Source organism: Dermacentor andersoni, chromosome 1 (genome assembly GCF_023375885.2).
Source record: "Dermacentor andersoni chromosome 1, qqDerAnde1_hic_scaffold, whole genome shotgun sequence".
Taxonomy (NCBI): domain Eukaryota; kingdom Metazoa; phylum Arthropoda; class Arachnida; order Ixodida; family Ixodidae; genus Dermacentor; species Dermacentor andersoni.
Window position 1 is genome coordinate 203538775 of NC_092814.1, and position 20303 is coordinate 203559077.

The 20303-nt window shown below is 39.8% G+C and overlaps 1 protein-coding gene across 1 annotated transcript in view; it reads left to right on the top strand.

Moving 5' to 3' along the window:
* Positions 1–248: 248 nt before the first annotated feature.
* Sap-r (prosaposin) overlaps positions 249–20303 on the top strand; it is a 122578-nt gene continuing 102523 nt past the window's right edge. The window contains exons 1-14 of the mRNA XM_055062983.2: positions 249–405; positions 9061–9212; positions 9276–9347; positions 9449–9514; positions 9578–9637; positions 11244–11339; positions 13242–13376; positions 13950–14012; positions 14284–14340; positions 15850–15912; positions 16452–16550; positions 16652–16711; positions 17896–17955; positions 18053–18169. Coding sequence (XP_054918958.2) covers positions 366–405; positions 9061–9212; positions 9276–9347; positions 9449–9514; positions 9578–9637; positions 11244–11339; positions 13242–13376; positions 13950–14012; positions 14284–14340; positions 15850–15912; positions 16452–16550; positions 16652–16711; positions 17896–17955; positions 18053–18169 — 1140 coding nt within the window. The 5' untranslated portion in view covers positions 249–365. The remainder of the gene's footprint in view (positions 406–9060; positions 9213–9275; positions 9348–9448; positions 9515–9577; positions 9638–11243; positions 11340–13241; positions 13377–13949; positions 14013–14283; positions 14341–15849; positions 15913–16451; positions 16551–16651; positions 16712–17895; positions 17956–18052; positions 18170–20303) is intronic.

Sequence of the window (20303 nt, forward strand, 5' to 3'; positions counted from 1 at the left end):
TGGATTGTTGATTTAGTTTCGGCTTGTTCCTTACGTTTGATATGACAAGAGATACGCATTGCTTTTGATTTTGCGATTTAAATCTCCCACTTCTCATCACTCAGAGTGAAAAAAGACTTCAGAAACTCCAACTGCAGAAAATCCTAGGGAATCTAGGGACTACCTAACGCCTTGTTTAGGGCGACGACGGAAGCAACGGAAGTGTGTGGTGGCGTCGAGGTCGCGGATCATATGATTGTGATTCTGCAGATCCCGTCAAAAGCTCTATCCTCGCCTGCGCTTGCAGACAGTTCGCCTTGTTTTCTTTATGTGAGCGTCTGTCCTGTGTTCTTCGTGTGGCAGCTGACACTTAACCTCGCGGCGAAATGTTTGCGAGGGTGCTCCTCGCGGCGAGCATCATTTGCTGTGAGTATACAGCCGCTGCCAATGCTGCCTTTTGTCGGCCGATTTGTACCGCGTATATCGTTCATTATTTCATGCAATGTGTGTTTCTTTAGCACTATGATCACATATTTCTTTTTGTTTCTGCATTGTATTTTAGTTGAGTGCGTGGAAGTGATCCGATAACTTGTGGTCGTATTTGACATTACAACTTGTGACGAACACTGCTCTATGAATGAAAATACCCCTGATCACACGTGCACTTTTCAGCGTGCTTGAGTCAGTGCAGCTCGCCGCTCATCGAGTGATCTGACATGGTCGATTCAAATGTAGTTGACAGCTCTGTGCTTCGAACGCACTCATAGAAAGTGCTCGTGCGAAAGGGGAGATTTTTCTGCGTTTGGGTGTAGTTGCTGTGTTCAGTCGTAGACAGTTCAGTCGTAGACTGTGTCGAAAGATCTGAACAGCTGCGGTCGTATAATCGCGATTGTTATTTTGATGTGACGCGCATTGCAGCATAATGAAAACTATTTTTCTCTGTCCGTAGCTGATTCGCAATCTCGAATTTTGAGTCAGGTCATGGTTGTGCAGAACCCGTGTTGATGGGTTTATGGCAGGCGGCACTTATTTTTCATATCCGCTTTAGGCGCGGCTTGTACAATCGTGCACGCCAAGATAATGCCTAAAAATAAAATTACTAACGAAAATTGTAAAGAAAGCAGAGGTTTACGTGAGAATGGTGATTTGCCGTGATCAACAACGGTCGAGCGAGGGATTTTTCTGGAGCCATCGTTTCGACAAGGAAACTTCATCAGTGCAACAACATGCAAAGTTGTTACTCTGACAAAGACAAGTTCCCTTTGTTGTAACACTGGCGCCAGATACATTCCTTGTTTGACCGCTGTTGATCACTTCAGTTTAAAGTATTTAAAGTGTGCTGCACACATCATAAGACACTTATAATTGGACCTGTGCTACAAGTTATATTTATTTTGGCTAAGCATGCCAGAGAAAAAAGTTATAACATAGATGTCTGGCCATTTCTTTGTGGCACCAGTATGTAGACATGTGGTGCACTTGGTCTTCTGTAGTTCTTTGGGTAAATTTCTCAAGCAGCTGGGTGTTTTCAAAGTACACTTCATGTTCCATGCATTAAGTACTTTTAAGATTGAAGACGTGTAGTCCACATTTGTGGACGCAACAAAAGTTGTTGAAAAATTCTGAATCAGTTTTGCAGCTGTATGTTTTAATGATACTGAAGGCCCAAGAAATCTTGAAGCTAAATTTTCTGAACTAGCCAATTGGTGTATAAAGGAACATTCCTTCCTGCTTATAACAAATGACCAGTTGTCTCTGTCTGCCTTCAGTCCTTAAGTCACTGCAAAAACAACCATAATGGTTGGCTCCTGCTGCCTTGCAACAGGGTACTTTGTCGGTCTGCTTCACTTTTAACTAATACTGGTGTCACACGACCATTTTTGATTGCAATCAAGCCTGATCCGGATGAAAATTCACGACTGCGATTGGCTCCCCCGCGCTTCTTGCACAAAGGAGCCAATTGCAACCGATAAGTTTGATCCGGATTAGGCTTGATCGCAATCAAAAGTGTGCCGTGTGACACCCATATAAGATTAAACCCATCATGCTGTCTTTTCTTTTTTTTTGCATAACTTGCATTTGTGGCTCAAATCAAATGTACTTTAAATTTTCAGGAATGGTATGTATTTTGGGGCTTTGCTTTTATGCCCCTCCCTTTTTTACATTGACACCATTTGGGGCCTCACTGAGCAGATGTTTGATTTTGTATGCTTTGTGCACCTGTGTAAAATAAAGCTGCGAGATATTATGAAAAAGAACTGCATTTTAAGCAGTTACTCACCACTGCTGAAATCTACATTTCATGTAGGTCAAGTGGCTTGTTGAGGATCATCTGTCCTTATTTGTACTAATAGGACAAGTGATACTCATTACAGGAACTTCGCTTTTTTTCCACAATGCCTGAATTTGTTTTCTCGTAACCGTAGTTACAGAAAAGGACGTTAAGTTACGTAACAGGAAAAGATAAAAAAACTTTTCAGTTAAATGCCTCTGTCACTCCCTGTGTTACAGGCACTTTCACTCCTCAGTGAAGTTGACCTGTGTCTGTACTTCAGGCACGGTTAGAACAATAAGAGGCTACATCGTCCAACTCAATGCTCATTCAGATGCTGACCCCGGTTAAACTTCTGGATACTACGTCTCACTAGGTGTGCCCAAGACAAGGACATAGTTGACAAATTGGCCTCTGCTGCAATAATAACAATGTAGCTGGCAATTTTTATTGAGAAAAAGCTACTTTGTTTATTTAGTTGTAGGTGAAAGGTTGGTGACTTATCATTAATCCAGCCTACAACTACATGCATAGATTTGCACACTGTGGCATTGTACTGAGGGAAGATATTAATGGGAAACTTTATCCATTCATGTTTATACTTTTTGGAAGTTACTTCTATATTTTTTGTACTTGTTTTGTGTGTGCTAGCCTGCTGAGTTTGAGCAAGCTGACAGCAGGCTTGAATCTTATTGGAAATGGCACCAGAGAACACAAAGAACAATACGTTTTGACCAGCTTCAATCGCATTTCAGGATTTCAATCACCTAGTGACATATTGTATGCAGGAAGTTAACAGCAATCGATGTTGCAAAGAGCATTTAGTGGGACCTAGTTGCCAGCAGCATCTGTTTTGAAAATTTTGGTGCAAATTGACTTAATGATTATTGAAACCACCCATATGACAGGTATGCAACAACAATTTTGTTAATATGAAGAACATGAACTTGCTGAAATTTATTCTGTTGAAAAAAATATTGGTCCGTTTATTTAACTGAACTGTTTGTTTTGTAAAGATACCAGTGGTGGCATAATGACATTCTTGCTTTAAACAAGGAAGGTAGTAGTATACGGGGATGATGCCAGTAAATTTCAAACAGCTGAGAACGACGTTTGTTGCCAGTGTGGCATATTTTCATTCCGTCTGTGTTGTGGCTCCTTTAGGCCTTGTTGGGCTTGTTGGATTTAAGGATTTAGAGTTATCGCTAGGAGTATGAACCTCATGTGATACTTGTTGCTATGCCTACCAAATTTTGTGGAGCTGTTGAGAGTTACGACGTCATAAAGAAAACATAGCATTTCTTCAATTTTTCTGTTAGAGCAGCTGCACTTTATCAAGTATTTAGAGCAGTTTGCATTGTAATGAAAAATAAAAAGAAATGTCTGTTCAAAACTGCTAAGCCACAAGCATGGTTAAAACATAGTCCGAAAAAGAATATTGAAGTAACGTTCGTAGTGCTAAGCACAAATTGTTTTCACATTACCTCCAATCCATCATAAAAAATAACTAAAAGAAATTCTGGACAGTGATCTCCCCTCGTAAACACAGACTGAATCTCACTTCGAGACGATACCAGAGCACCTGTTTCAGAAAAATCCTCAGTTGATATTAATAATTTCTTTACCTTGATGTTCACACGCGAGGATTACTCTACCATTCCCGCAATTCCAGACATAAAATATAGGTATATGGTGCCAATAAAGATTGGTTATAGCATTTCATCTCTAATTAAGAGCCTAAAGGTCTCTACCTCAGCGGGCATTGATGGTATTGATAATAAAATTTTAAAGCATACAGTTACAAATTCAGCCCCAATACTCTCACTCATTTTCGAGCAGCCCTTATCAACAGGGGGACTACCATGTGACTGGAAAGTTGGGAAAACTATTCCGATCTTTAAGTCTGGGGATAAAAGCAAGATAAGTAATTACTGACCCATATCATTAACAAGCATTCCATGTAAACTACTAGAGCATGTCATAGCATCCAATATTGTGCAGCACTTAGAAGCTCACAATTTTTTCTATCCATTGTAACACAGTTTTAGGAAAGGACCTTCTTGTGAGGCCCAACTCATCGAACTCACTCACGAGCTATTCACATACATAGACAATGGATTCCAGATTGATAGCATATTATTCACTTTGCTAAAGCCTTTGATCGCATTCCCCCCTCTAGAATGATAGCCAAGCTGCCATTATTACATTAAGACAGCCTTACAGTATCGTGGATGAGGAACTTTCTCACATCCTGCAAATAGTTTATGTTTACTCGCAATCATTCATCTTCCTTGGCCGACGTGACATCTGGTATATCTCAAGGTAGCGTGCTGAGTCCGCTATTGCTTTTCATCTAAATCAACAATTTGCCGTCCACCTCGCATCAACAATCAGATTATTTGCTGACGATTGCGTAAGTTATCACAACATTAAGACACCTGACGGTCACTTCGCTCTTCGAAAAGATCTAGATGAAATTACAAACTGGTGCACGCTATGGCAAATGTTACTAAATACAGGAAAATGCAAATTAATGACTATCAGCCGAAAGCAAACAAACTCTGTTTACACTTACTCACTTAATAACGATGCTGTCGCTGTCACCCCCTTGTACAAATATCTCGGTATCCATATTACAACTAACCTATCGTGGAGGGCACATATAAAACATGTTACAGCAAAAGCATCTAGCACACTTGGTTTCCTAAAACGAAACCTACGTGAAACCCCTTCAGCCACTCATAAAATAGAGTACAGAGCCTTTGTTCTTCCAAAGCCCGAATTCGCATCCGCCATCTGGTCGCCACATCAGGAATAATTAATCAATTCTCTCGAATCTGTTCAAAACCGTGCCGCATGTTTCATCACCAAAGATTACAGTAGGCCTTCTAGTGTTGCTGTTGTAAAGAAATCACTGTCACTCCAATCTCTTGAATCATGAAGAATGGTAGCTCTGCTTTGCTTACTGCACAAAATAACTCGCAGTCAGCACACAGCTACATTACCAATTTGCCAACCATTTCTAACATCTTGCCGCTTATATAACACACACAGTTTCACACGTATGTTTGGCTGCACAAACGCATTTAATAAATCTGCATTACCTCGGGCAATAGCAGCTTGGAATGAACTTCCAAGCCACTTTGTTGAAAATAATAACCTGGAATATTTTAGAGAAACATTTAAAAAATGATTCCATAGTATAGTCATGCACACGTTTTGTTTTATTTGCCTCATGTGACTTAGCTGTCGTGATCCTTGTTTCTTGCCTGCTGTTTATATGTATACATATGTTTTCAGCCCTTTTCCAAGAGTTTCATTACGCCATGTGTTTTTCTAACTGCTCAGAGTGTTGTTCTTCCTGGCTTGCTCAATGTTAAACGCTGCCTTTCTTTTTCAATTGTTTGATTTGTTGTTAGTTACGTTCTCCTGTTTTCGCTATATGTTGTTTTTTTCTTACCCCCCTCCCCCCTCACGCAATACTAAATAAATTTGCTTATGCAAGTGCAGCTGTGCATGAGTAGTAAAAGTGTGAGCTATGATGATTTGAATGACTGGTAGGTTTGGTAATTTTCAACTCAGTCCCCTTGGTTACAACCGTGACTGGTGCTCATTAGCATTATTTTTACCCGGAGTAGACAAGAAAAGTGTGTTTATTATTGGACAGTTTTAACTTGGCGTTCTTTAGCTACTCTCAGACCCATGCACCATAACAAGTTGCATACAGCTGCTCAGTGGGATTGCTAGTGCATGTGCACACAACACCTATGCTGGCACTGGAAAGTGGTATGCAGCCCCCATTTCACTGCCAAACTGACTGAGTGGAACATGATGGTGCCTCCACTGGGTTTCTTTATTGTTTTGCAGCCGGACTCTCCATTCATTGGTTGCTTGAGTCTCTGGGATAAACATTTATGAAAAATGCAAAATGAACACAGATCTCTAGCACTTGAGTACACAAAATGTGAGCTGAATGGACTGTTAGAGACACTCAGATAATGCCCTCTGTTATTATAGCATGACAAGCACATGGCAGCCAGCAGAAGTTGCTTATGTAGATCAAGACTTGAATGCCTCATTTCAAGAAATTTTTGTTTATTCAGGGTGCAAGGTAGTTCGTACCTAAGATTGAGTGACATGCTGCAGGTGAAACTAGCTGATGGTAATGAATGGTAGTGCTGGCATTGTGTGCACTAGTACAACACTTGTACCATGTGTCTGAGTGGTTACACAATAGGTGTAGGAGAAGCTGCAAGCCAAACTGCGTGTCTTTAGTACCTTGCAGTGTCATGATAGGCACTGTGGCATAGACACTGTGGCATAGACACTGGCATTGACTGCTTCAGTGAAGGAGGAGGGCCTACTCAATTCGTGTCCTCTCATGGTGTCATCTTTGCGCGGTCTTGTTGTTATCTCAATTCTTCGCATGTTGCTCGTGTTTTGCTTTACAAGGGTAGTTTTCAATGTTTATGTTCCTGAATGAATGCGCATTGATAGCAGTATTGGGAGGTTTTTCATATCAAGGACTTTGGGTATTGTGTAAAGATGTGCACATGCTTTGGCCTTTCCTGCTTTTCTTTTGCCATACAGGAATAGTGAGTGGGAGTGTGAGCTCGCATGATACTTTGGCTTCCTTCGAATAAGCAGTGCCATGTGTGCAGTGCAGCTTGATGAGAATGCCAAATATTCTTTTGGCTTCTGTTTCCATTACAGCAATGTACACGATGGCTGTACTAAAGTAACAATTATATTTCAGTACTGTTTCTCCTCGTGCTTCATGACTACTCAGTTTCATACTTAGCAGGCAACACTGCAGAAGCTACGCAAGTAACACAGCTTAGTTGGCTTTGGAAGCTTTGATTATTGACCCACATTCCATTACTTATATAAGCAAGGCGTCAACGGGGTTGCACAAGGCCAAGCTTTAGTTTTTGAATGCTTGTATCTGACATGCGGCGCAGTTTTTGATGATATGCCTTCACACTTTCGTAAGAAGTGGTGTGACGTATACGATTGAACAAGCTTATAAATGGGTGGTGTGTTTTTAGAAATAAACACTGCATGGTAGTGTTGGACCTTGTCTGTTGTTCCCTGTGCCTGGGTCGAAATTTTTTGCACTAAGTTTACCACTCGACAAGTAGTGCGGTCATAGAAGTCTCACTCAGCATGTTTGAGAGTACAGTTGAGCCGGTATTTTGTAGTGGTGTCTTTTCCGATGCTGATGCCATTGGGTACTTTTTGTGTTCGTAAGTTGACGCTCCACCCTGTTGCATTGCTCGACCACTCGCGAACGTGAAAAGTGCGAAAAGGCATTTAGCTTCGGGAGAAGGCATCGCTAGAAAATACCAGCCTTGTTTATGTTCTACGAAATTTCATGCAGAATAACTACATATACAACTATTCAGTCAAGTTGCAAGTGGTCACGTAGGCTGTAAGCTTGTGGGGGTAACAAGGCCGGAGGCTTTCCCGTACCAGTGCATGAATGTTAACACACACATCTGAAGCTTCTAGCACTTTCTTTGGGCTGATGTTATGTACTGTCGCAGAGTTTTTCAGTTTGTCAATGTAGACGTAGAGAATTGTGTTAACAAAAATGATGCTTTGAATTTGCATGCATTGTCATGTTCTATTTTGTAAATGTTCAGAACTACTTTCTGTTTGCGTGTTTGCTTTCTTGTCATAAAAGCTTGAATTTTTGTTGCCTGCACAGAAAAAGCCATGATTTCTGAAAGATACTTGTCAATTTATAACTTTTATTGCAGGGTTTATGTTTATACTACCTAAAAACATTGATTAACAATTACAAGTTTGATTGAGCATGAATTTTTGAAGTGCTCTGACAGAGCTTTTTTTTTAGCATTGGGATTTCCTTACTCATTGTAGTAGTACAATGTTGCAACATTGGCGGTAGAAAGCTGAATTTTTTTTTTATAATTTCATTATTTTCAAGATATAGTTGCAACCAAAACCACCGATGCTGTGCTTCTGAAGATAATTAGAATTTAACCTTTTAATGCAAACTATAAGTTTTATTAATTTACATGCAATTGCCTGAAGACAAGCAACATTTTGTGTAAAGAATCTCTGCTCAATGAGGCAAGCTTTAATAAAACATTTTTATCATTATCATCACCAAGCAGAACTCGTGTCACTACCTTCTGTGGGCATAAGATACATATGCTTCAGATTTCACTGCCGATATTCCGTCAAATATGCCAAAAATTGGTTGGGCTAGTTTATGAATTTTCTTCCCCCAAGATATGTATCCGAAGGCACTCAGTGTAGGCATAGCCTGTGTAAATCTGTCTTTCTCTTGTTATGGAATGTGCACACACTACCCTGATAGATATTTTATTCCTTCAGTAAAGGCTTCTGACATGATACATTATAATTGCTACTTTTCTCTTTTTCAGCAACGGACTGTAAGGCACTAATCCTGACTCTGCAGTCGTGTTATTATGCAATATTAACTACGTGCCCATGCTGTGGCAGCACTTGTACATGTATGCTAACTTAAAACTGCGTTGTCCAATGGCATATTCAAAAGAATGGGACAAGCATTTCTTTTCATTTAATTTTTTATTTCATTTTATTCAAACATACCTTTTCTGAAATTATGTTTCTTTTTAACGGAACATATAACCAGAGTTGTCTATGATAGCTTGCTTGTGTTGTTTTGCTAACATTTTATTTATTTTTACACATTTATTGTGTTTGAGTCTCCATGATAGTTCATCGTTGTCTTTGAAAGTGGCTGATCTTGCAAAAAAAAAGCTTTTAAAAGGAAGTTTCTTTTTTTCTGATTTTAGTAACCAGTGCAGTTCCCCTGGTCAAGCCATCTGACAAAGTTTGCCAGACACTGAGCACATCATGCCAAGACCTGTGGGTTGCATCATCATGCAAAACTGTGAAGCCCTGCATAGAGATGATTTGGGAAAAGCTCGAAGTCCCTATGGACAAGGTAACTTCTTCAACTTTTGTCAGCAGTGGTGCTTAAACCTTACAACTTATGCTTCGCTCACAGAGCAGTGTGTGCAACATCTGCAAGGAAATGGTTAAAGAAGCAAGGGACCAACTCCTCAGCAATGAAACTCAGGTACTGCAAATTTCCTTTTCATAGCTCTGCATCCTGCCTCTCTGGATGCAAAAGCCATTTACGTGTCACTGTATCACAACACCATTGCATTTCTTTTGCAGGAGGAACTAAGAGAGGTGCTTGAAGGCAGCTGTGCATTGATACCGATTGAATTTGTTAGCAAACTGGTTCGTATTGTTTGTTACTGCTTTGCATTTGATTTTACTCATGTTTTTTCGTTCACTTTACAGTGCAAGGACATGGTTGACAATTTCATTCCTGATCTAATTGACATCCTTGTTTCAAGGCTTGTAAGTGGGTCAACCCTTATATTCGTTGCTGTGCTATACTTGTGGACGACATTCTGCAGCAATGAAGGGAAAGCTATAGGGGCTGAGCGTCTGCACACATGTTAAGTGCCAAGTAGTTCAGCAGATTTGGGCACACTTTCTATTTCAGTACATTTCTACTTTCTCTATGCAGATACTGAATCAGCGTAGCTTTCTATTGCAGTGGTGGTCACCATCAGCTTGGCATAGGGGTTGATGGTGTCACTTTAGAAATATTGTGTAAATTGTATACTCAAGCACTCACACCTAATTTGCTTATTATAATGGGACCTTCCTTGCAACCCTGCAAAATCGGGAGAGCAGATTCCATGCTTGTAATTTAAGCAACTTTCACTTGATTGAAGGCACAGTTATGCAGGAGAGGCAAATTGCAGAAGTGTGCAATGCTGAGCTAGTTGGGTCAACATGTTTTAAGATGTGAAGTCGTTCTTTTGCACTGTTTGCGCATTCTAAAAACACGCAGGAATGATTTGGCATGCTAAAAGTAAAGAAACATATGGACTTCATTATTGTGACTTCATTTTGTTTCTGTACGTCCAAGGCACGTGGTGTTCCTTACACGGCCTTGTTCTGTGGTATATGTATATATTTTATCTTTCATGCTTAAAGCCTGCTGATTGAGCAGGTGCCTGTCACAAGTTGAAAGGATAGAAGGGCTTTATACCACGATAAATGCACATAGAAAACCATTCTTTAAAAAATTATGAATCTAGTTCTGTAATTTTTGTCTCGAATACCTTATTGATGCTCACAAAGCCAGCTTCGCTGTATCTATTCTCTTTCAGTTAAAATTGAGACCATATGGTGCATAGGTGTATGTTCAACATTGCACCAAAAGCCATGATCCATGATCCATGCCATGATCTGCCCCAGAAGGTCCAATGGCTGTTCTGCCACTGTATTTTCAATGGTTCCAGATTTGCCAATACAGGGAAGAGTAAACTGAAAAAAATAAAATTAATTTTAACACTTAGTGGTGTATTGGTGAAGGGTGAGTGCTGTGTTAAATGAGATGTTTATTTCCTGTTCCCTAGCTTAAGCCAGTGTCAGTGAGACTCTGAGACTACTTTCAGGAGTGCCTTCATGCATGTGCTTTGCCTCTGTAGCTTTCTCATCATTGCCACAGAAAGCATAGGTAAACATACATAAACTCTATGGCTTGGGTCTATCTTTTAGAAGGTCTTTTACTTGACTTTGAGTATAAAGTTTGAGTTCCTTCTTAAGCACATGTGATGTAAAGAAACAAAATAGGAAAGAAGAATTAATCATGATAGGTGTTAAAGCATACGTAAAACGTAAATAAGCAGCAAAAGAGGGCTGTAACATTTTACAGTGCCAGTAATGGACAGATCTAGGTTTCTTGTTTTGCTTTTGCAGACCAGCAGCTGGTCTGTATGACCATTGTAGTCAAGGAAGTTGCTGCCCCAAATTACAGGCCCTTCACTACTTTTTCCTTTTGCATGCCGTTTTTCTCCTTGTCTGCTTAGTTTCTGACAAATTATCTGCTGTATAAAGTTGATTGATTGTGAAACAAGAATGTATACTTGTGTGCTTCATAAATTCTTAGGATCCAGACCAAGTGTGCACAATTGCTGGACTCTGCAATCCTGACTTTGTTACCAGGAAGCTTCAGAATCTCCTAGAGCACAAAGTCTTTATGGCGGTAAGTGGCTACCGGAGGGTTTCATTCTGAAATAAATAGTATATTGCTCTGGGAACATTACTTTGAAAGCACCTTGCATTCTAAGCACGCTACTGTCTTTTGGAGGCTGTGTTCTTGTTAGCCAGGAAACACAAGACAAATTAGACCTTGAAAGCTTACTAGCAAGGGTTGCGGATGCAACCTGAATGCAAAACACACCAATGAAAAAATTTCAAATGAGAGTACTGATGGACTAAGACTTATTCATGACATTGGTATTGCCAGCATTTTTCTTGGTCACAGACACTAGAGCTGGCTCCACTTTTTCGTGGTGTCTGGTGCATGAATAGCTATGATGAAAGATTTGTTTGATGGGCATGTTTTTGTAAAGACGCAAGAAAGAACTAATGGAATATACAGTATTTTCATGCTTCTACTGCTATAAAGGCTTCTGGTAATTGTGTCCTTATTAGAATGAATGAATGGCAGTTATGGTTTGATTTCATGAATGCTGTCATATCAAGTGCTGAGAAAAAGAAACCTTAGCTACATGCTGTCGATGCTTGTGTTTGTCCTACAAAAAGTTGTGATACTGATGAATACAAAATTTAGAGGATGCTTAATACTCGTGTCACACGGGCGTTTGGAAGGCCTTCCAACTGATAGTCAGTTGACTCAAAGGTCAAGTTCGAGCTGCTACACGGGCGGTCTCGAAAGCCGCCGAGTCAATAGTCTATCGAGTCAATAGAGCACCTTACAACTCTATCGAAATCTCGATGGCCTTTGAGCAACGGAAGCGGAAACAGCGCGAACATGCCCTCTCATTTACAGTGTGCTCGTACTCACGGTTATAAAAAGCAAATCAAACCAAAATGCTCTAAAAATACTATATATGAGTGTTATTAATTATTCAATAAAGTATTTTGCCACTTGACATGTGCGAACACACACCAAAACAGCAGCCGCATCGAGCGGCGCAAACGTTGCCGCAGTTTTGCTACTCAACAACTTAAAAACTAAACTTATATTTATGGCAATGTAAAAACAATTTTATTTAAATGTATAAACAAACATAAAATAAATTATAGTGCTTTTAAGAGGTTTTAATGCTGTTTAACTTTGCGTGACATGAAAACGAAAATAAAGATCCGCAGCACCATACAATTTTGCGAGAAACGCCTGAACCACTCAACGGCCTTTCAAAAGTGCCGTGTAGCAGTGCGACAACTCCTTTGAGTCGAGAGAGTTGTGGCGTTTCAAAGGCCGTCGACTGGAAGGCCTTCCAAATGTGCCCGTGTGACACAGGTATAAGCTTTGCTTTTAAGAGTGGAATGTGAAAGCATTCAAAGATCCCTGACTGCTTCTCACGCTTCCCGGCAACTGCAGCTTATGTTACTGTAATGTTTACGTGGAAATACTGATGGCGAACGCTATGCATGAAGGCGAGCTTTAAGATTCTTTCTTTTTTGTCCTCATTCGGCTCTGTGCACCGCTGCCGTGGATGTGCGGAGGCAAGCGCCATCTGGATGGTGTTGAAAGAAACCAAGCAGGGCGCACCACTCTATGAATGGTAGAAATGCTGGAAAAGTGGTTTGTGTTTGAGTTTCCGCGGAACAGAGTTATGTTTTCTTATATATTCAAATTACAATCCGGCGCCATCCTGTCTGTAGGTTGTGTGTAAGTCATACTTTATGATTTTTCTGATGCATATCACTTTGAGAAATTCAGTTAGTTCAGTAACGGCTATGCACCACGCATGGTTTGGTATGCATGGTTTGGAATTATTTTTTTGCTCACGAGATGCCCAGCCCCGGATGCCGACACTGGATTTTCTGCGACATGGGGCCCTTAATGCTGTCGCGTTAAAATCTTGAAGAGCATTGTTTTATTGAATGCGTTGTCTTTCTCTCTTCACAACTTTAGTCAATGCAGTCTCGCCTCTTCCTGCCTTTGTCAAAAGAAGGTGCATCAGCATCAAGTGCTAAGAAGGAAGCCACATGCGCTGAGTGCAAGACTGCCATGAAGCACTCCAGAGAACTGTTCAAGAAATTGCCCTTGGTAATTGCAATTTTTTGTTTATTCCTTTTTTGTTTATTTTGGTAAGTCTGCTACTATAGGTTCCTGAAATTCTCATTTCATAATAGAAGTGTCGATTTTAATTTTTGCTACTTTTGTAGTCTATGAATAAAGATACACGGTGAAGATGGCTTGCAATTTGTTTCCTTCCCTTTGTATTCTGCGTGCATTGCTGGTAATTTTTTTATTGTGTTCTTTATGATGTTTTGTTTTCTGTTAGTTTTGTTTGTTTAGATGCAATTTTCAGCATGCAACCACAGCTGTATTCATTGTGGAGAAATAGATCCTTACAGAATTTTAGTCATGATCATTACTCCTTATGAATTTTTCTTGGATTTTTTATACATTAGTGCATGACATATGTTCACAGGTGCTTCCGAAACAGAAGTTTTTTGGTCATTTCTAGGGCCAGCATTCTAAGTTAGTAATTCAATCCCTAAGACCATGTCTTTGGTTCTTATAAAGGTCATCTTTTGTCTTAAAAAATAGGGATGGTTTTGCTTATGTTGGTTGTACTTGCTGCTATGTTATGGCACATTATATTTCACATTACAGGCAGGAGTCAAGTCTGCGGCCCTGAAGGCTTGCCAAGGAAGGCTTGGCACTGCCGATCCTGAGGTACTGTGCAGTGCTGTGAATGCTTGTAAAGTTGAAATATTGATACTGCTTGTAAGCTTTCACATGTTGGAAGATGTAAAAGTGAACTATATTTGCAGTTATCAGCAGGGTACATTTTAGTGCACCCACTATCAGCATAGTACATTTTAGTGCACCCACTATGCACTGGTAATTTTAGTTAATGCAGTGGTTGGCTATGGTTTGATTAGGACCTGTGTGTGTGTGTGTGTGTGTGTGTGTGTGTGTTTATTTGTAGTCTGATTGCTTGCAGTGCTCCACATTGGTGAATGTTTTCCTGCCATCAGTCTTCAAGTACCTGCAGTCATTGGTGAGTATTAATTATTGACACATTTGACACATTTTGACACAAAATTGACACATTTTTGTGGTGTGTGTTTTTGGCATCTCTGTAGAGTAATGGTGTGGCATGGGTCACTGAGTGACTTGTAGCAGTCACATTTCTAACAGATCAGAGGCCAACTGCATGAAATATTGGGCTGCATAAGGAACCTAGCTTCACATAGCGCGATATAGAGGAGCCTTCCTGCAAAATTTTGTACTTGAAATATCGGCGGATGCTTCATGAAAAGCTAGCAAAAATACATATTTTTGGTACCGAAACTAAACGTGGTGCCATTACTGTTAGTTGAAAATGACGCAGAACCCGGAAAGTTGAAAAAGAATGCAGTACCTAGGCGTGACCATGGGGTTGAAAATCTTGTAGACCATGTGCTACATTTCTGTCATATCTGCTTACCATCAGGTGCCTGCGCCATCTGCTTAGGTGTGATTTAAAGGCGGCCGATAAGAAACGTACACAATAACCAACCTTGTAGCTTTGTCAAGATCATTTCAATGGTTTATACTACTCATTTATATAAGCAATTTAGTCAAAGCAAAATTTTGTTGCAGTTGGCCTTTATGATCACTTAAAATATTGTTACCAAAATCGTAAGAGAAACTTTTCATGTGTTTTGCATTTCATGGAGCTGTGCATTGTGGCCAAGAGTGTTTCAGTCACTTGGCATTGAGCCAGGGTGTACACAGGTCCTTGGGACTTTTGGAAAATTGTTGAAATGGAAAAGTATGTTTTCAAAGCCTTTGACAGGCCTGGAATTCTTTTTTTTTTTCCCTTGAAAACCCTTGAATTTCTTAAGTAAGTCTAAGATCGATTGTGTAACCCGCTTTCTATGGTGGATCAGCATGAGCCTGGCAAACTTCCAGTTTTATAGAAACAGTGGTATAAAAACTTAATGCTGGCATGAGTGTACATGATTCATACAACTTACACGGAGCTGGTTTGCTGGTTCTCGCAGTGGGTGATAGTGAGACACTGGCACTTGGTGCTGGTTTGCCCCCTCCGGTGTGTGCGCGCTAATTTCTTCGTGCCTCATTAGAAACTTGAAGTGATCAAAGCTGGACATTTCCGATATAATTTTTGTGTCTGTAGTGCAATAAAGCTATCTACTATAATGTTTTGGAAATATTGTTATAGTAAAAATTTGGCTCTTTGGGATGCTGCTCTTGACTGTTGAAATAGCGTTGATGGGGCCTGGGATGTCCTGGAATAGCCTTTAATTTTTGCCTCTGAAACTTGTACGAACCCTGGGAACACTTGACATTGATCTGTTTCAGTGGAAAGCACATGAGCAAAAAGTGAATTATACTAGCATTTACTACCGCCCACTCAGCATTTACCTGAAAAAGTTTGAACAGTAGCGTCATGGTGTGCTACATTCTACTGCTATGCTGGTATATTATGTGAAGTGGCTTATGATCTGAGGACATTTGAAGAAGATACGTTTCTACCTGAAAATTTATTTCCCTCTTTTTTTAGAACCCTGAAGAATTTTGTGCCTACGTGGATCGCTGCAAGGCTCCGAGCCCACCAAAACTGAGCGTATGTTTTTCTATTTTATGAAAAAAGGATATTTTTGTGTTTTTCACAACATTTAGAGTGCAGGGCCAGGGTAATGTTGCGATTGTATCCCTATTATTCTTTCTTCCTTTCTTCTCCTGCTTCATCAGTGGTTTTAGCAGCACTCCACCTACGTTATCTCCAGGGATGACCAGCTGTGAGCATTTGATAATAAGAAAGGAACAGAAACAAGCAAAAGTAATGCATGCATTATGCCAACCAAGATCTTGTTGCAGTGTTAATGTTAATATTTTCAGATAAAAGTGAGCATGATATTGATCAGTTAAGAAAAATTTGCCTCACTTGGAGTGTTTATTTTCTTAGATCATTACTTCATGTGAGCATTTTACATATATGATGTGATCAGTAAAGCACTTCCAGTACTTTTGCTGGAAATACATAGCATCCATACTGAGTGTCATTCAGGTGTTGTACATTACCAACTTATTATGCACTGTAGTGGCCTGTAAATTTTCTTTGTGGTCTCTTTCTGAAGTGGGGCATTTATTAATCTCCTTCAGATCCCACCAATCACCGCAGCAAAGGACAATTTGACTTGCGACTTCTGCAAGCAGCTTGTGGAGCATGTGAGGCAAATTCTTGCTTCAAACACAACAGAGGTGTGTTGTCCTTCTTCTTTATTGTGGAAAACATACGCTTTGGTTCATTGAACATTAGTCACAGTATATATGCATGTTTTATTGCTTTTTTTCTTTTGCAGCAAGAATTTAAGCAGGCTTTGCTGAACTTCTGCGAAGAGCTTGGGGCTGCCGCTGAAGAGGTAAGAGGCTGTGATTATAAAATGTGCACCTTTGCTGTGCTTTTGCATTGCAATACAATAATGCCTAACCTTGATATAATTTTTTTTCCCTTTATCATCGCGTGTGGCCACGGTGGCTTAGCAGCTATGGTGTTGCACTGCTAAGCACGAGGTCGTGGGATAAAATCCCGGCTGTGGCGGCCGCATTCGAGTGGGGGGGGAAATGCTAAAATGCCCATGTAGCGTGCATTGGGTGTACATTAAAGAACCCTAGATGGCCAAATTAATCCGGAGTCCCCCACTACGGCATGCCTCATAATCAGGTACTGGTTTTGGCGCATAAAACCCCAGAAAAATATTATATTATGCCTCCTTGAATACCCTTTCTTGATATTGAAAAATATGTTTAAGGGCCTTTGAAGTACCCATAAAAATAGAGGGGTATGTTGGGTTTTCTCAGAACTGGAGCAGAGGCAGTTTAGGTAATTTTACCAGCACACTTCAGGAAGGGATTAGGAGTTCAGAAGCTCTGCACTGGTTTGAAACATAATGTCCTCTTGGTATTTGTGTAAAGTGTAATAGATTGAAAATGTTTGACTGAAATTCACAGTGCACATGCTATTTGTCTTGTACAAATAGGTTATTCTCTCTCTCTTTTTTTCCCCTTATATTTGATGGGCATATGTGTCCATAAGATATGTAATGTAAGCGTAAGCTTTGTAATGTACACTATACCCAAGTTTGCTTTTGTACACTGGCAATGGGCCACCTGTGCAAAGGTTCCCTAGATGTGCATATGAAAGGGCGAGGGAAATGCAAAGTTTCAGCATCCATGGGAATTTGTCAAAGCTAAAAGCTTGCAAAGCTTTCTTGCATGTTGTGTGCAGGCTGATTTAGTGGCCCTTTCAAAAAGCCTTTCAACATTTTCAATCTTGTTTTTCATCAGTTACATAAGACTGGTGATTGGAGTTGCCTTTAGCATTTGTCTTAGCACCAACATTGAAATGTTTAATATTAAACTCTTAAATTGTCCTGGTGCTGCCTGAATTGTTCGCAGTGGCAGCTTTCAGGGATGCTGCAAAGAAAGTAATGTCTATGCATACATGTGTACGTGCATGCATGTGCGTGCACACATAGTTCTAGTGTTTAACGAAGTTAACTTGTGTTCTGTGGACTTATGTTTTCCTTTTCTTTCTGCCTTATAGTGCCAGAGTTTTGTTGACGACTACTTTGACATGGTGTACTCTTACCTTCTTGAAGCCCTTGTGAGTATATGCCTCTATGCCTTTCTTTGTTGAGACCAGCATTTGTGCATTAATACTTCCATTGGCACTGACATAACGGATGCAATGTGTTCTGCAGGACCCGAATGTTTTCTGCAGTACCATTGGCCTCTGTTCTGCTAACCGCATGAAGTCTGAGGAGAAGGCGCTGAACAAGCTCTTCATCAAGGCAATCCAAGGTGCACTGCAGCAGAAGGTGACTGGCTGGTGGCCTCTTCTTTTCATCATTTGTGCTCTTGCCACATGTATGGTAGTTTTACTTGCACGGCATAATTTTTGTTTTGTGTGTGTGCTTTAAAGTATAGCCGAATCTCTCAGTGATAATTTTTATCTAGAGTTCTCTGGGTACCTGAGTTATATGTTGTGGCTGCTGAATGTAGTTAATTACTATGTTGGATGAGGTTTCTTTTGATGTTACTAAAAGGTAAATAGATGAGGTGGGATTTGTTCTAGTGAAAGAAACGTGCCAAAACAGTCTCTGTTGGTATTGCTATTGCGCATCAGTTGAGCTACCATACTGCTTTTTTTTTTTTTTACTCCTTGTGCTTACCTAAAAACTGCAGGTTTTGCTTCCTTTATGTTTTATAACACTGCATTCATCTTTGAAATTGAATAAAATTGAGCTCTGCTGCATATCAGTTGCATGTCCCCCACCAAAACATAAACTAAAGTTCTCGTTACTCACTGCCAGCTGTCTGTAGCACATGGTACTGTGAAACATCTTTTTTTTTTTTTGAGGAAAGATTTTTTTAAGCACTTAATTTTTGTAAACGTTACAGAGTGAAAACGCTGTGAAACTTGATGACAGGCACAGGCCATGTGATTGACCAAGCGTGGCACTTCAAGCTAGAGAAACTGAAATTTAGTAGTTGTAAAAAATGTGCCAGAAGTGTCAATTTTGCAAAAAATTTTGCAATAAAATACAAGTTGCAGTATACGTACAGCATGAATGAAGCCAGTGTTTTCATGCTACTGGCTTCTTAGCATAGTTTGAGCATAGTTTGAGCATAGCATTGAGCATAGTTTGTCTTGAGAAGTTGTTTTGCAAAATGTTGAATCTTATCCCACATTTATCTCTTAAAGAGCAGCTTACAAATTTACTATTCAGTAAGAAGAAAAGGTTGTAGGAATCGCATTCTTTGTGATTCAGTGTCTGTAATCTAAATGTACCAAGGTGCAGTTAGAAATGATTTTTTTCTAATGATGTTCTGCAAAAGAGTTTTTTCGCACATCTCATTCGAGTCAACCACATTGGCTTCTTGATAGCATTGTGCGAATATTCTAAATGTTCGAATATTATCGAATGTTGTATATATAATATCCGTATTTAATTTGAAAAATAGAAATTCGAAAATGTTCAAATATTTGGTTGGATACGAATATTCGAATCAAATCAAATATATTGCTGGCAGTGTAGGAGCAGCCATGGTTCTTGGCATTTGTTTCTATCTGACCTAAGACTATTGGGATGATCTTGTGCTGAATTTTGTGACAATTTCGTGCTGCTAGTGAAATTTCGCCTGTAAAGCGCTTTTAGCATAAACTTTGTGGGAAAGCCTGCCTCTCGGTAGCTCTCGGTAGTGGGAATGACTAAATTTTCCAAGTTAACGTGAGCCAAATACACAATGTTTTAGTATAACGACTTACTAGTTGTTACTAGTCGAACAATGCAATTGCATTCCAACATAACAAATTACTACCCAACTTACTAATGAATGCATGTGCATATTATTATTCAATATTTGATTCAACATTCAAAACTAAGTGTGTGTATCCTATTCGTATTCGATTCATATTAAAAAATTTTAATATTCGCACACCCCTAGTTTTTGAGCAGAACAAAGTAAGAGTGCACAAGCTTGTATCAGCACTTCTGCTGCCTGCCCATTTCTTTTTTGTTTCTTCCTAGCTACTAGCACATAATCCTTTGTTTTGACAGCAGTGAAGGCATGGTGATCTCATTTGGAATGATATGTAAGATGTGTGGGCAAGTCTATTTGAAAAATTTCTCAGGAGGTCCACTGGTACATTCAGACTGATCATTTTGGAAGCTTTTGTAGGGTTGGCATCGAATGTAATGCAACAACACATAGGTGTGACCTTCAGTATGCACTACATTATGATGAAGCATGCATTTTGATGTGAGAAGATAGGGAAAAACATGTGAGTAGCACATGCGACTTCACATCTCTTGCCTCAGGCTACCCACAAGTGAAAACTGTTTGCATGCTATCACATAATACAGACTGTATCTAATAATGCTGCGTTATCAATTGATTGCTGACTGTATACTTGTAGGAGAAGTTAACCGATAAAAGCAGTGTGTTAAG